The following is a 15,290-nucleotide window of genomic DNA, read 5'->3' on the forward strand; positions in this document are numbered from 1 at the left end:
GAGGACCAGTTGCACGATGTCTGTAGATCGGTATGTGTGCACACATGGGCCTGGGCTGCCTGCGTATATACAGATCTTTAAGTTAAAATCTATATCTGACAAGGATTTTAAAAGACACAGGCCTATATGCAGACACTTCCACTATGGTTTAGTTTCATCTACCTAAGACAGACCATATATTGAGCTGCAGGAACTCACTGGTTTGATGCAACACCAGTTTTCAGGATATAATGGCCAGTATTGAAGTAGATCAGCCAGAAGTGGACTATCTGTCAGCCAGATCATGGGCTCCACAGTATTGAGACTCTAGAGCTTAGTGCACTCTATTCAATTGAAAATTAAATATTATTAAAAAAAAAAAAGCAGTAAAGGCAATGCTTCTCAGAACAGGTAATCAGATCACAGACTGTCATCAAAGGAAATTGCTGGTGCCAAGTAATGAGGAAGATTGAGAAGGGGAGGGACAAGCACCACATTGTCAGGTTTCACGGAAAGCACATCAAAATTCATGTCTGTGACTTAAGGCTGCTTTAACTACTAAAGATCTAGATGCAAGCTACTATGACAAATCTATTCTCTCACCTGTGAAGCTGCGGGCTTTCCACCATTCAATAAAGCACCTAGTGCTGGGTATTACTGCAGGGAAGGGTCACCAGATCAGGCTCAGTACCGCAAATCTTGTTCCTACCACCAAGAAGAAAACTCCCTGCTTTGTACCGTAGCGTGGATGAGAAGCATTTAGGCTGCTTATTAACACTAGAGTGCATCCAGTTCATCTGATGCAGTATTCAAAATTCATTAACTTGATTTTGTTTCATGCTTAGACAACTTGGGAATAATGAGGTCTGGGGTCACGACCAAAACGGCAAAACTTTAACATGAGAAATTTGCTTTCAGCCTTCTCCGTACTGTATTTATTAGAACAGGAAGAGGAATGAGCAACTTTGATTCTTCAGCGTTACGGTGCAGCTCCTCACTATCCCGACCACAAGCTCTCCCCGCGTGTCCCCCCCTCTCCACTTGGCCTCAAGGCTACGTGCTGGGGACGTAGTCATGGACTGTCTTAGCCCCAGCATCCCCTTTTACCTCTCCTTCCCACAGGCCTGGCAGCACCTGGGGCACATGTCCCTCTTCTTGCACTTTCCTTCCCAGAAGTCACTGAAATCCCCAACATACATGGAAATGCACAGCCAGCCCCTCCTTTCAAAAAAACCCACCATAGTTAATCAGACCTCCCTGAAAGGTGGTTCCCTGTTTAAGCGCACACAAAGATGACCACATGCTTATTTCCTCCTATTTGTGCCTTCCCACAGTTTAAAATAATAATATGGCCTTGTATATGGAAAAGAAGGCTATCTGAAAATGAAAAGTCTCTCAGCCACCACATTTCAAATGCTGCTTAAACTCAGATTTGCATTTATTGTAATGTCTACTTGAATATTGTCACTCGTCTCTTCTTCCCTATCTCCTGTCCCCAGCCCTCCGAGGACACTTTGCTCGCGGTGGCCAGCTCTTCTTATCACAAACACCCACTGAAGCGAAAATCTGCGTGCAAGTTACAGGAGCTCACCCTGTGCCTTTACTTTGGCTCATACGACAAAGGCATTTGCCTTCTGCATCCTTTGGTGAAACAGAGCGTGAGAGATGGGCGAGACAAACATCCTCTGCTCTCCTGCTCCCCTTCACCGCGTTTCTGGCAGCTCCTTGCAGATGAAAACCAGGAACCATCATAGGCCTTATGTCCTCCACTGCATTCCCTCCGCCCTCGCGTTCACCAACTGTCTCAGCTTCCCTAGGTACCCAGCGATATAAAAGCAATTCAAATTAAATGTATAAAAAGATTAAAGGGTATTTCTCATCCTCCAGTCTTTTGAAAAAACATAAAAGCAAGGACTGATTCTACTATTTCAATGCATTGTAAGCCACAGAAACATCAAAACTTGGCTGCCGCTTTATATTTTGGATAAAAAGCTATCCCAACGTTCAGAAGAATTGGCAAAAATATTTTGTTTGTTACTTGACAAAACCAGATGTTTATGTTCTGTAGGAGAAAAATCCTTGCACACAGATTTTTAAATGAGAAGGAGAAAATTAGAGAGGGGACGTGGATACAAAAGAAATAAAATGTTTATCTCCCTTTAAAAAAACCCAACAACAAAACCACCCCACAAATGCCAAATCATTGAAGAATCTCCCCCCAAAAAACAGAAATGTGCACAGGTTCAAATACAGTATTTACAAAGCCTTTAGTATTGTTTAATAGCTTCAAAAAAAAAGAAGAGGCACAAACACATCTCTGCGTGTAATTGCAAGAAGAAGTGTTTCTACACTAGATCAGAGGAAAACAGCAGGTTCACATAAGGACACAAAGACGAGGCATGCAGAAATGTGCCCATAGTTTTCCTCAGGCACACGCTATGCCTCAAAAGAGGGTTTCCTGATACCAGCTAACACCCACACGTAAAATGGCATCTATGAGGCTGTATAGTAATTCAGAGACGCCATCTGCAAGAGGATCAGAGAAGCAATCACCTCCAAAAATAACAAAAAAGGTGCCTAGGATTCCCAGGTGTTGCCCCTCCTGCTTGCTTCTGCCTACAGAGAAATCCTAACGAAATAATGAAAATGCAACTGACTCCACATCCATACGGGAGTGTGAAAGAACCGGCCACAGTTACCAACCGTTTCGTGTCTCACACCAAAGGAAATCTGCTTACTTTTAAGGGGAGGGGTACACCGAGTCAATTACCACAATTCTTTCCCTCCCCTGTTCTGCACATAAAAGTTTCAATTCAAAATGCACAGCAGAGCGAAGCTCTAGTCTGAAAGCGAAGAATCCCTACAGAAAGCAGTGCTCTGAAGCGCATTTAAACAACAGAGAGAAAAAAAAAAAAAGAAGAAAATTAAAAGGGGACTTATTGACACAGAAGCAGTAGCTGGAGAGAGTTTTAAAGGAAGCACCAGAGCTGAATGGAAAACATTCCCATCTGACAGCTCCAAACTGGACCCAAGACGAGTAGCAACTGAACCTGCTGATGTGCATGAGCATGGCACCTGAATCCCAGCTCCCAATATGAGGATTTCAGAGCAAACGCCCCAGCACAAAGAGTAATCCTCGCTGCCCTAGACCGAGTCGGAGCACTCATGCCTGCCCTGGGGCAAAGCAAGGCTTGGGAGCAGCAGGGAGAGGCAGAGGCTCCTGCTCCCTGTCCTGACCGCCTCCAGCCAGCAGGAAAGACATCATCCGACAGGAATACACCCCGGGCTGGACTCACTTTTGGGGAAAGCATTGGGGTGGAGCAGGGCAGGGAGACGCTGCTGGATTGGGAGCATCAAGCCTTGAGCCCTGGCTTGACACACAGCGCTCGGCGTTATGGCATCCGGCAGGTCCAGCAGGAAAGATGGTTGTTGTCCACGGCCTGTGTGACTGGTGACTGGTGGGGTAAAACCTCTCCATCAAGGGCCCCCCTCAGAGGCCTGGCATCAGGATGCCCCCCTGTCCCCTAAAATGGGCTATTTCTTTTGGGTACTCCCATTCAGAAGTGCAAAGCTCAAGGGTTTAACACAGCAGTGAGGGGATACAGAATAAATGTAAGAAAACCAACTGAACTGGGGAAAAAAACAACCCGAAGAACAAGAAACCACAGCACTGGGCGAGACCCTCCCGTACACGCACGTGGCGGGTGACTGGCATCCCGACAACAGATGCAACCCCACAGCCGTAAATTCGACAAGGTTTGTGCCCTCCTCAGCTTTGCCGCCCCTGGCTGGGTCCCCCTGCTCCCTCCAACCCCGTTCTCCACGGTCACCTCGTGGGGTGGCTTGTCACCGGGAAAGCCATCCCTCTCCCCCCGGACCTCCCCTTCCCAAGAGGTGCAGCCAGCCCCGAAACGCCGGTGTGAAGCTCTCAGCCTCCGCGGGACAAGGCTGAGGCCGTGCCGGCTGCAGCCCGCAGCTCCCCGAGCATCACCCGCCCCGAGATCCCGCACGGCTGCTGCTCCTCGCGGGTGCTCCAGCACGGCTCTCCCCCCAGCGCCAACACTGCCCTCCCGACCTCCTTCTCCTGCCCTCCACGCGCCAGACTCCTCGCCACCACATCAGGCAGTCGGCCGGAGAGGATACAGGTCCCGTCCCGTTCAGCACCTTCCCCTCTGCCCACGCCCGCCTGCTCCGGACCTCGTGGAACACCTCGCCCGGTGTCTCTGAAGGTTTTGGGCTGCTCTTCTCGCCATACGTCCACAGGCTGAAAACAGCTATCGCCCTCTCACCTTCGAGCACACAACCGACGATGAATTACCTTATCTGTGTCGCTGTTTTACCTTTTACTGCCTCATTCTTTCACAACCCGCTGATTCACGGCTTTGGGCTCAGGCAGGCAGTAACACACAACTGAAAAGCCACATACTATTAATTAAATACTTCAGATGCTTTCCCTGTTTGTTATAGGCAGCCAGCGAACAACAAAACAAGGACAGAGCAGGCCTTGGGAACATCAAAGGTTCCGAGTCTTCAATTTCGTGCCTGTAACAGCAGCGCTTTTGAGTGGTGGAAATGCAACCCTCGTCCTCCTTTAACAAATTTCAGTGCAATTTATCCATCCATCTTGTTAGCCCATATTGTTTAAATGTATTAGATCTTAACTGGCTGTTCTTCCTTCCCCCAAGCTTAGTGAAGGTTAACAAATGTCAGTAGCTACTATTTTCACTAACTACTTGTAACACAACTTGTTCTTTTTCAAATAGTTCCTGAGTCTTAAACAGGGAGAAAACCACCCTCTCCACCTGGATATCAAGATTCAATGAAAATATTACTTTAAAGCAGCCCTTATGGTGCTTTTGTTTTCAAAATACTGTTAGTTGCCCTAATGCTTCTGCCAAGGGACTGCTATTCCCCATCTGGGAACAGGTTTCTCTAACAATACAGACAATGGGGAAAGATTTAGGCAGTTGCAGCTAATCTTTCTGAAATTATACCTACACCATAGTTAACAAACTTTAGAGACCTTAACAGGTACTTTTAAATTAAAGGGAGCGATATAAACCGCTCTTGGTTTAGTGGGAAAGGGGAAAGCCTTGTTGTAAATGGATTGTTTCAAATTTAGAATTAAAACAAAGCAAAACACTTTGTGATGTTCTTCACGGCTTGGGTACAAGCAACACATATATCCCGGTGAACTAAATACAGAAAAGAGATCCTTTGGTAGAACAAAGTCATGGATGTCATGATTGTTTTCTAGCAAACATTTATAATATAAGAAGTAACTTGAGGCAGAAAAAGCCTTCAGGTATACTTGGTCTGTCCTGGCTGTTACATCATTCCAGTCTGACACTAATTATTTAAGCCATTCTAAGCATACGCAGTTTCAAAGGACACAAAATTTGTCCTGAGAGTTTCTTTTCCTTAAATATTCACAATATTCAGTGATCCAAACTACACTACTGTAATTTACATACCTTTTAGATAGCAAAACTTCTTTTTAAAATAATAAACCTTATCATGTTTTTATCAGCATTGGTCTTTCTAAGCTTCTTCTCCGCAAGAGTTAATGTCCAAAAATACCATAGTTATATACAACACTGAATAAAAAAAAAGTTGCCACAGAAGTATTATCAAGAACTTTCACTAGCATCCACTTAGTAGTTATAAATAAACTACTTACCTACATTAGGACCTTTTAATGTTTCTGCAATTTCTATTATTCCAGAGAATAACCTGGTATGAGCTGCTGTCAAACTCAAGCAATCGCAGTTCAAAAGGAGAAATATTATTATGTTTCCTTACTAAGAACACCACTCTGTATTATTGGAGGTGGGGCTGAAAAAATGCTCATCAGTTACTATAGCATAACTCATCATTAACATCTGCTTTCAAAGATTACTTTCAGAGGATCTCCAGAGGACTTTGCATTTGTGTACTGCTTGTTATGGGGCAGGCATCCATGCTGGGGCTTGAGACAATTTAGATAAAGAAGGTTTAACCTCCTTTAATATACAACCCATGTCCAATATGCTTTGTTTTAAATTATCCAGATCAGAAGCACCTCGTCCCTCTCAACACACGCACACCGGCTCACTGACCTGTCTTTCAACTGTATGGACTTCTGGCATTCCCATGGAGTAACTCTGCAAAAGTTTCTCTTCTTTCTGCAAGTTACTGCTTGCTTTTACCGGAGATCCTGTCTTGGACTTTTCACCAATAATCAGTAGTTCAGGCACATCATGAGCTGCCTGCCGCTTACGAATAGACACCAGGGTTATGTTTTTGTTGTTTAAAGTAGCTAAGCAGGACAGTTCCCTTTTCATTTTATTGTCCAGTTTTCTCTCCATTATCTTTCTGGGCTTTAAATATTGCAACGCCAAAGGAAAGCTTTACACGAGCGGTTATTCAGCGTCTTATCAGCCACACTTCTTTCAGCTACATTTACAACAGCTTGAAGAGTTCTGCCGTCTAATCAATGTGCTCATTAGGCATTCATCACGAAATCCCAGATGTAACCTGTGATCCTTGTGTACACTGCTCGCTGCACTCGGCTACCTGCTCTTCCTGCCAGTTTAAATGCTTCCCACCAATTGGCATCCCTTGTGCTTACCGAACTGCGTTCAGCGCTGCTAATCTTTGCGCACGGCGTTGCAGCAAGCTCCGCCAAGGCTGCCTTTCACAAGCTAGTCAAACATGACCTGTGTGCAGCAAGCCAGTGCATAATTAACTCAGCCAGCCAGGCATTAGCTCCTTGTGGCCATGTGCATAATCACAGCTCCTACAAAGGGCAATGCTATTCCATTTCTTTCTCCTATGAAATTACCAGGGATTTCTTGGATAAAATGTGGTCCCTTCTAACACTGAAAACGTGCCTATGATTATATCATCAGATAAGGTTCCTAGACTGAAGGTCTTTCACTAATTTAGGGCACCAGAATATTCATTCTTTGTTTCAAGAGGGGGGTGGGGGGGAAGAGTGCGTACAACATTTATACTTTTTAAAATGTGCCTCTTTACCATCAGCAAGCTTTACTAAAAAACAAACAAGCAAACAAAATTAAACCAGCAATTAGTGGCAGAAAGTAAAGAAAAAAAAAAAAAGAACATATTTCTTTTGGCGAACTCAGTTCCCCTTAAATCCTCTGGGCAACTACAGGAACATCTAATTAGACAGCCATACACATGACAGGTACCACCACTAGAAGTGCCTTGAGCCAAGCCTGAATAGATTTCTCTGGGATTGCCTGCAGCAAATTCACAGCACTGTGCTAACTTGGTGAGTGGAATCTCCAGTTCCCTAAGCCCACAGTAGCGCAGTCCACTTCTGAAGACACCCCTGAACAGGGACACCTAAAGAATGGCCATGCAAGGAATTTATATAATATAGTTGATGTGTCATTGATTCACACCCTCCCTGGCTATGCAGTGACCTCACTGCACAGGCAAGCCTTAAAATAATTGTTTTATGTTTAATCAGAATCTCTTGGACTTGTTGGGAAAAGTCACCAAAATTACTCCTATGCAAAAGTTAGTACACAGGGTCCTCAGCAGACCTCTATCATGTCACAAAAACCTGAGGGAACAGATGATAGATACTCTACCTGTCTGGCAGGACAAATTCAGATTCTTTCTACTTCCAAAAGCAGAGGTACATCCCTCACACCCCTGCCACAAAGACAGTGGTCCAGAAAGCCACCACGCAGGGCATTAGCATCCTGGCTTGCCTTCCTGCTATAACTTCCCACAAAGATGAATCCTCCACTCCACTCACACCATCCAAGTTCTTGACTCCACTTCAGAGTTAAGAACCATCTTTGCAAAAACGAGGTCTTCTGCCAATGAAGCAAAACTCAAAATACTGTTGTAGCACTATTTTGTATCATTGTCTTAATATACAAGATCGGTGATAATATTAAACTTTAAAAAAGGGGTTATTTTGAAAACATTTTGAGAAATGGCACTTCTAATGAGTATTACTACTAAGAGTGAAGCATCTGTGTTTGTTCTGTATTTACCAATGAAACCAATTAAAACCACACCTGCCCTCAGCTAGAACACTTTTCTAAAAAATAAAACTGTGTTAAAGGTGAAATATTTTCAGGAATTACTAATTCTAACTGGTTTTGAAACCAGCAGTTGAAAATCACACAATCTGACTTACGTGAAAACATTTCAGTACAATGTATTTAAATACTAAATATAGATAAAGTTGAAAACTATTTTTTGTCTTTCTAAACCAAAACAATTCTCTGATCTCAAATTAAAGATATGCAGAAATTCAGCTCTGCATCCTAATTCCAAATAATGGAAATTTCAAATTCTAGATTGTCTTAGGGAACAGAAATTCCAGTTTCTGGCCAGCTCTAAAGTATCCACTTGATCCACTCATCTCTGACAGTATCTTTACTATTAAAAATATCCCAAACTCTACCTAGCATGTTTCTACAAGTGACTAATACTCATGAAATTATCATGTGATGAAACATACTGTAAAAACAAGTTGTTTTTTTTCTTCTTCATTTCAAGTTCACCAGCAAAGCTCAACTTAGGCTGGTAGAATAAAGAGATGTTTAGTAAGTATCTTCTCTCTGATTCCCTTCAATCACCCTTTTTTTCCCCAACTTCTGAGCAACTCTTAAGGTAAAAATTTGTTTGCTTCTGAAAGCAGCGGAGACAAGTTCTTACTTAGTGCCCCATCGTCCTTTGCCTTCGGCAGAGTCCTGAATACTGATTTTGGAAGTAGAGAAGAAATACACAAGGTTGTGCTTTAAACACATTCAGTTTACAAGATATTCACCCACATTAAAAAGAATTATTTGGCTGGAAAAAAGTTTGCTATAGTTCTTCAGATGAAAGGGGCATAATACATATTTCAACTAGTCTAGCTGATTTACAATACCTAGTTTAGCTGCAGGCTCAAGCAGAGCTATATGACAATGGCAAATGACACGTATGTAGCTGACTGAGTTACGAGCAGCTCTTGGAGAAGAGGTACCATTCACAAAGAGGAAACCACTAAGCATCTTGTAAAACCGAACAATTTCTATTTACCTTAATGCACCAGACTGAAAACTCAGAGGTCCTGCCCCATCCCAACCACTCCACGCCTCTTAGGGAGATCAGGAAGGGATCGATGTCCGCACCTGAAGGGTGGCAATGCCTGCCAGGGGAGCGAGGCAGCTGCTTGGAGTTAACTGCTGCGATCGCCTGCTGCTGCTGAACTCCGACAGACTGCTACTGGCTTCCAAATTATCTTCCCCATTCTGGCTCAATTAATTGCCCCTTTAAAGTTGATGTCAGAAAACACAGAACATCATAAGAAAATTAAATCCTTTTGTCTTAAAGCCTCAAGAGCTGGTAAAACATGAGTTTTCCCCTTTACATTATCTGCTACTATTGGAGAATATGATAAACACACAAGAATTATGTATTTTCAGGTAAATTATGTTTCCTGGGTGCATTCACCCCTGGCTTTTTATGTTCTGGCCTGTATCTAATCCCTCTGGCTGTTGCCCAAAGAAAGCATCTTAAAATAGTCTTAACAATGCCTTGAAAGATGAGACGCTTGGGTTCAAGGAAAAAACTGGGAGCCTGGAGGTAAGGGGGTCATATTGCCTTAATCTGACAGGCAGACAAGAGGAACAGGTTCAGATACGTGCGCATCATGTCAAAGCAAAGAGGGATGTATTATTATTAATACATCACTCTAGAAATCCAGTCTGCCTTTGAATGTTAATTGTTTTCCTACTTTCCTCCTCAGACATCATTTTAGAACACTGAAATACAATCCATCCTGAGGCATACAAACAATGATATGGGGCTAAAACCCAAGCAATTTCACATTTGACAGTATTTTGAGTTCTTTTTAATTTGTCTTCAGGATGCAGTCAGCTAAAATTTTTGAATTTTTTTCCCCATCATAACAGAGTTAGATTGACTTTGGTTTTTACACATATAGTGCAACTGCAGGACCTGAAGCTTTAAGAACAAAAAAAAAAAAAAAAAAAAAGGAAAAAAGCAAAGTATTGCAAAGCTCCTAGTAACATCACAAACAACAGTGCTGGTAACTCCCGGTTACCAACAAGTTGTTAACAACATTGCTTGGGGGAAACCTGTGAAAAACCTAGTCCTCATGTGAGACAACTATTTCTCCTCTGTCAGTGTCCTCTTTAAGCCCAAAGAGAAGTAGTAAAGGTATGCACTTTTTCTTCAAGCAAATCCCCGCACTTGCTCAGCAGTCATTTTTCAGTCCTACTAAGCAATACAAGCCTCGTATTTCCCCCATGAAGTCAATTAGTTGCAGCTGAAAGTTCAGTGGAAGCTTGGTCACATTGACAGTACATAACAACGTCCTTGACTTCTCCAGACTAACTGACATACTTATTACAGAAAATAAAAAAAGGGCCATACCTTTTTAGCATTGAAGAGCCAAGAAAACTCTCTCTTTACCTACATTTGCTCCTAGTTTTGAGCCATGAAATCAGAAAGATAACTCTTTGGCTACAGTCCTAAGAAAACTGGCAGCCATCAGGTACACAAGCGTTTCTATAGTGTGAATGGTATACACATTTCTTTCAACAGATGAAGAAGCATGACCATAAGTAATGTTATTTCTTACACTATAAGAAAAAGGAAACTGTACATACAAGGAATTGAATTCCTACCTGCCATGAATAAAATTGCTTAAGAGTTGATGGCCTCATTTTGAATCAAATGAGCTCAGACTTTGGCTTCAGTTTTTCAGGAAGCAGACTCAATCTTCTCTAAATATTTAAAAAAGATTTGTTTGCTCTAAACCAGCAAAACTCAACGGAGTATCTCTTTTGTAACAGGGCCCAAAATGCGTACTAATTTTTTTCATTCGATGGCTTCTAATATGATTGCAAAATTGTGTGGACTTGGTACTTTGTCTGCTTTTAGCAGTGTTGATTTCATTATGATCATTTCTGTTATCTGTCTATTTATACTACAGGAACCTGTTTTCGAGTGCCTGGAAACTACCAGGCTGATCACATTAATATTAACACAGGAAAAGGCACGCCTTTTGGGTCAGGGTTTAAGTGCAAAGAACAATTGTAATCTGCATGAATTAATTGGAGTCCAGATTTCCAGTGACGTTCATTCACCTAGCAGGTGAAGAAGGCTGGCAGAACTTGTCGGGCAGTGCCACAACAAAACCAGTATTTTCACTTCTGTATTTCCAACCTCATTTTTTGGTGTTGTCCATGCTTTGCTACAGAGAAAAAGAACCTACATTTTATCAATCGTAACTGCAGTACTTCAAATATAACTTGAGAATATTACAAAAGTAACTATTTTTAAAGGCTTATTTGAGGAGACAGACAGACCTATACCTATGAGCGGTATCGGTCGTTGCTAAAGATCATAGCTTTTGTCAGCTACATTTGCTATCCACATTTAGAAAGAAGACTCAAGTTCTTCATTCCAGTTTTGTTTTTTACATTCCTCAGTATTTGTGGGTTTTTAAAAATATCTTTCCCACTTGTTTTGAATAAATAAAGTGGTAAGTCTCTGAACTGTGATTTAAGTAAATGGGAAGAATGGGGGTGGGTTTTTGTGGTTTTTTTTTTTCCAAAGTAACCTGCTGTTTACCCTACAGAAGGCAAACTACTAGCAGATCCTAAGATGCTTTGCCAAATCTGCAAACATTTTTTTCCCTATACAGATCAGGAAAGTAAGCCTGTGTATTAAGTGACATTCATATATAATATAGATCCTCTAAACTGTCCCTGACTGTAGAGTCCAGACTGTTTAAATTACTATTAGTTCCTTGCCTGCACTTGTTTCAAATCATATTGTGGTCATGTTTGACAGCCAGAGAGAGAGACTTCACTTTGATAAGACACCTGACACTACGTAAATAACATAAAGCATGTCATATTTGTAAAGCATGCAAAAAAAGAAAAATGACCAAAGAAAAGAAAAGGAATGTAACCTTGATTTAAGCCTGTATTTCTGGTTTTATGGCCAGTGTTTAATCTCAAGACAAACTGCTTGGCCTCTGAATAAAAGGTTATGTCACTCCATTTCATTTATATACGACACCATCACCTTTATTTCAAGAATAAAAGACAAAACAGCATCTTGTATTTGCATTACAGATGCCATGTCTAAAATAGAAACATACTGCCTTTGTTAGGACAGGCCAGATATGTAAAGGCAAGCCCAAATTCAGTTTCTCTTAACGGTTGTTTCCGTCTACCTTAACCTGGCAGAAACCACCTCTATACAGAGAGAGAGGAGTTACCAGCAATTCCCAAATCCCTAAGAAAGCTTGATAGCAGCACTCCTCAGCACAGAACCTGGGCTCCTCCAGCATGGAGTCCTGAGCAAAGCCCTCTCTGCTTTCCTGGTGTTCCAGGCAAAACTCTGCCTGGGAAGAAGGGTTTCTGCTTACTACATCATCCATCTGGTTCTTTTACTCCTTTTTTCCCTCTCTTCCTGTGGACTGGATGCACTTACTGCGCCAGAAAAGGCAGGAGGGTGTCAGGGCCCTCCTGGGATCCCAGCCTTGCAGAGAGCATAGACTCTGGGGTGACCCTATGGCCGCGGGGGCTTGGACACGGCCCAGCCAGGCCGGCACGAAGGCCCTTCTTGCACATCTTCCCCTACTCGCCCCTTTGGGCTCTGCCACGTCCTGCCAAGACAAGACTACTGCCGTCCCACAAGCGAACAAACCGGGGCACCGCTCACACGCCGCCGACCTCGGCATCACTCTACTCACCGTGGAGAGAAGGGACACGAGGGTCCATTCATTCAGCCTCACGACAGCACCGCCTGCCCTTAGGCGGGTTTTTCTTCCCGATCTGGAGAGGGATGAAGATCTGCCAGCTCTCTGGCTGACTCCCTCTGCCACAGCAGGCGAGAAGCGAGGAGGGAAACCTCTGATGAGGACACTACAGGCGCGCGGGGCAGAGGCTTTGCTGTTCCCAGTTGTCAGAGGTCCAAACTGTAATGTATGTGAGCTCCTGTTTAGCCAACTTATTTTTCTACAAAAATCCTGTTAATTATTTGCTCTTCAGGGCTAGGAACTATTACAGCACTGCCCCATTGAGGTCTAATATCTCACATGAACTTACAGTCAACTCTCAGGCAAGAGCCACAAGCAGAGAGGTACCAGTTTCTATCAGTGGACAAAGCATACTTCCAAGTGACCACGAAAACAAGTGGAGCTGGCCTGGACAGAGCCATACTGATGGCTTTATAGAAACTGAGCGGAGAAATAAGAAATAAAGATGAAAACAGATTTGCTGTTACTTTTTTCTGCTGGAATACCTGATAGTAATTCCTAACATCGGCAGCCTACAGCAAGTAGTGGGGAAGAATTCAGGTGGAAATGTCAGAACTAAAGCAACAGTCAAGGATGAAAGTATCAACACAGCAAACTCTGCTACTAAGTTTACACAATCGCTTCCATACAAACAGATGCTTCCAGAAACATCTAAGGGAAATGGCAATACAGAGTAAACCTCTTTGTGTTTACAAGTATTTTTATCGGAAACATTTAACACCTGGATTGAAATATGCAGTTAAAATCCTGCTTTCAAATGCAGATGGATTTTCTCAGGTTGTTTTGTGCAGCATGCATACTGGTTCATCATGACTCAAACTTACTGTAAAAATAGTGTTTGCTTATTGCACAAGCACACAGGAAACTGGAGACATTTGACTCCTAAAGAAAGAGATCCTGGGAGCCTGCAGCTGTGAGAAAAGGGAAACACAGAAAAGCTTTCCGACAGTGAAATAGGGGTTTTTTCAGCTCTCAGCAATCCTGTTATTTCCAGAGTTCACCTCAGTCTGCTTTCCAGACAAAGACTGTTTCTTCCAAGGACACATTTAGTCAAAACTGATGCATCCTGCAGCTCAGTATAAAAGAAGGTAACCATCCCGAGAGTTGCTGAGCAACCTTCTGAGATTTATTAACTGCCTTCAATTCCTGGGAAGCAGAGATGCTAGTCCATGGAAATTCAGGCTCAGTTCATTTATCATTCCTTCCTGGTACCTCTGCTTGTTGAAAGAAAAGGTAGTGTGGCAGGGAACTACTTCTAAGCAGTCTTAGTTCACCCCCCCAGAAGAGCATATTTGATTGAATCTACCCCATGGGAAAATCACAGACCTTTCAAGCTTTCCTTATCCCCAGAATAGAAATAAGTCAGAGGAGGCGACGAGGCACAGTGCCTGCATCTCTCATGTCTGGACTAGCCAAACAGTCTCCTCCAATAATTGTAACTCCCTTCTGTCCTGCTCCACAGCTAGTTTCTGGCTCCTTTCTCTTTCTTGAGCAGTGCCAAGGAGCCAGACGTGAGCACAGAATGCAAATCCTGCCTCATCCTGGCTTCATGTGAAACAATTTGGATTTTCATCCAAATAGCACTCTCCCTTGCTTCCTGAAACAGGCAAAGAGAAGCACGCACAAACACATGTGCACAAATGTGCCTTGAACAAGTTAGCGCAGAGTGTTTCTTTTTCAATATGTGAACCCTTTCAAGTCTGATGATGGAGGTGCCTATCTCAGTAAAAATTTCACGCTGTGAAGTTTTGCAGCTTCCTGAGCAGTTTCATAGTTGATTTAAACAGATGTTAGGGTACTACTGTGAAAGAGGTGGTCCTTCATGATCCCCTTCATGTCCTGATTAGGTGCAGATGGCCATAGAGACATTCCTTCTGCATAAGGGAGAAGGAAAAGCAAGAAGGGTTTGGTCTGCTATCACAGACACACAAAATTAGTCCCCAGCCCCTCAAGAATCGCAAACTTCCAGCCGAAGAAGCTAGGACTTAAGGTGAGTCTGCATGTTATTTTGCAAGCTCAGTGATGTTATCAGTAGGGCTACATCATTCGCCATCCCATTTCTGCCTATGCTCTGAGTTGCTTGAATGTATTTCCTTCACCCACCCTAAAAAATGGCAGACATTTTGCTTTTTCCTCCTTATAACTGTTTAGAAGAACTGACAGAAGAGTCCACGGGAGTCTAAAATACTGGCACAATCTACAGGATTAAACCCCAGCAGTGGAAATGATTTGTTTTCCTACATAGTCCTTGCCCAACGGGGACAACTTGTGTGAAAATAATCTTCTGTTAATCAAAAGCTATGGGTTCAACTTGCTTAAGTTGCCTGGTGATACAAATAAACGTTGTTTATAGGAGCTCTTGCAAAAATTCTGGGTAGGTCCAAGCTGCTTAATTCTTCATTGCTTCTGCCAAAAAAAAAAAAAAAGGGCAGCTTTTGCTCATAGATACATGGTGAGAGCACCCATGCCCTAGAACATCTAGCTCAAAAGTAAAGATGAC

General features: G+C 42.9%; 1 protein-coding gene across 8 annotated transcripts in view; it reads right to left on the bottom strand.

Annotated features, from left to right (window-relative positions):
* Nucleotides 1-15,290, bottom strand: part of ATP7B (ATPase copper transporting beta) — a 45,809-nt gene that overhangs the window by 25,725 nt on the left and 4,794 nt on the right. For 4 of the 8 annotated variants that reach the window (XR_007507918.1, XM_049815747.1, XM_049815753.1 and 1 more), the window contains exon 1: nucleotides 6,078-6,482. The exons of 3 other annotated variants lie outside the window; for them this stretch is intronic. Coding sequence is in view for 3 of the 5 variants with exons in the window: in XM_049815747.1 (XP_049671704.1) it covers nucleotides 6,078-6,326 (249 nt within the window). In the remaining 2 variants the exon portion in view is untranslated. Of the gene's footprint in view, nucleotides 1-6,077; nucleotides 6,483-12,724; nucleotides 12,944-15,290 lie in introns of those variants that run through there. One more of the 8 variants, XM_049815754.1, reaches the window with a different exon arrangement.

This window comes from Accipiter gentilis, chromosome 13 (assembly GCF_929443795.1).
Source record: "Accipiter gentilis chromosome 13, bAccGen1.1, whole genome shotgun sequence".
NCBI lineage: Eukaryota > Metazoa > Chordata > Aves > Accipitriformes > Accipitridae > Astur > Astur gentilis.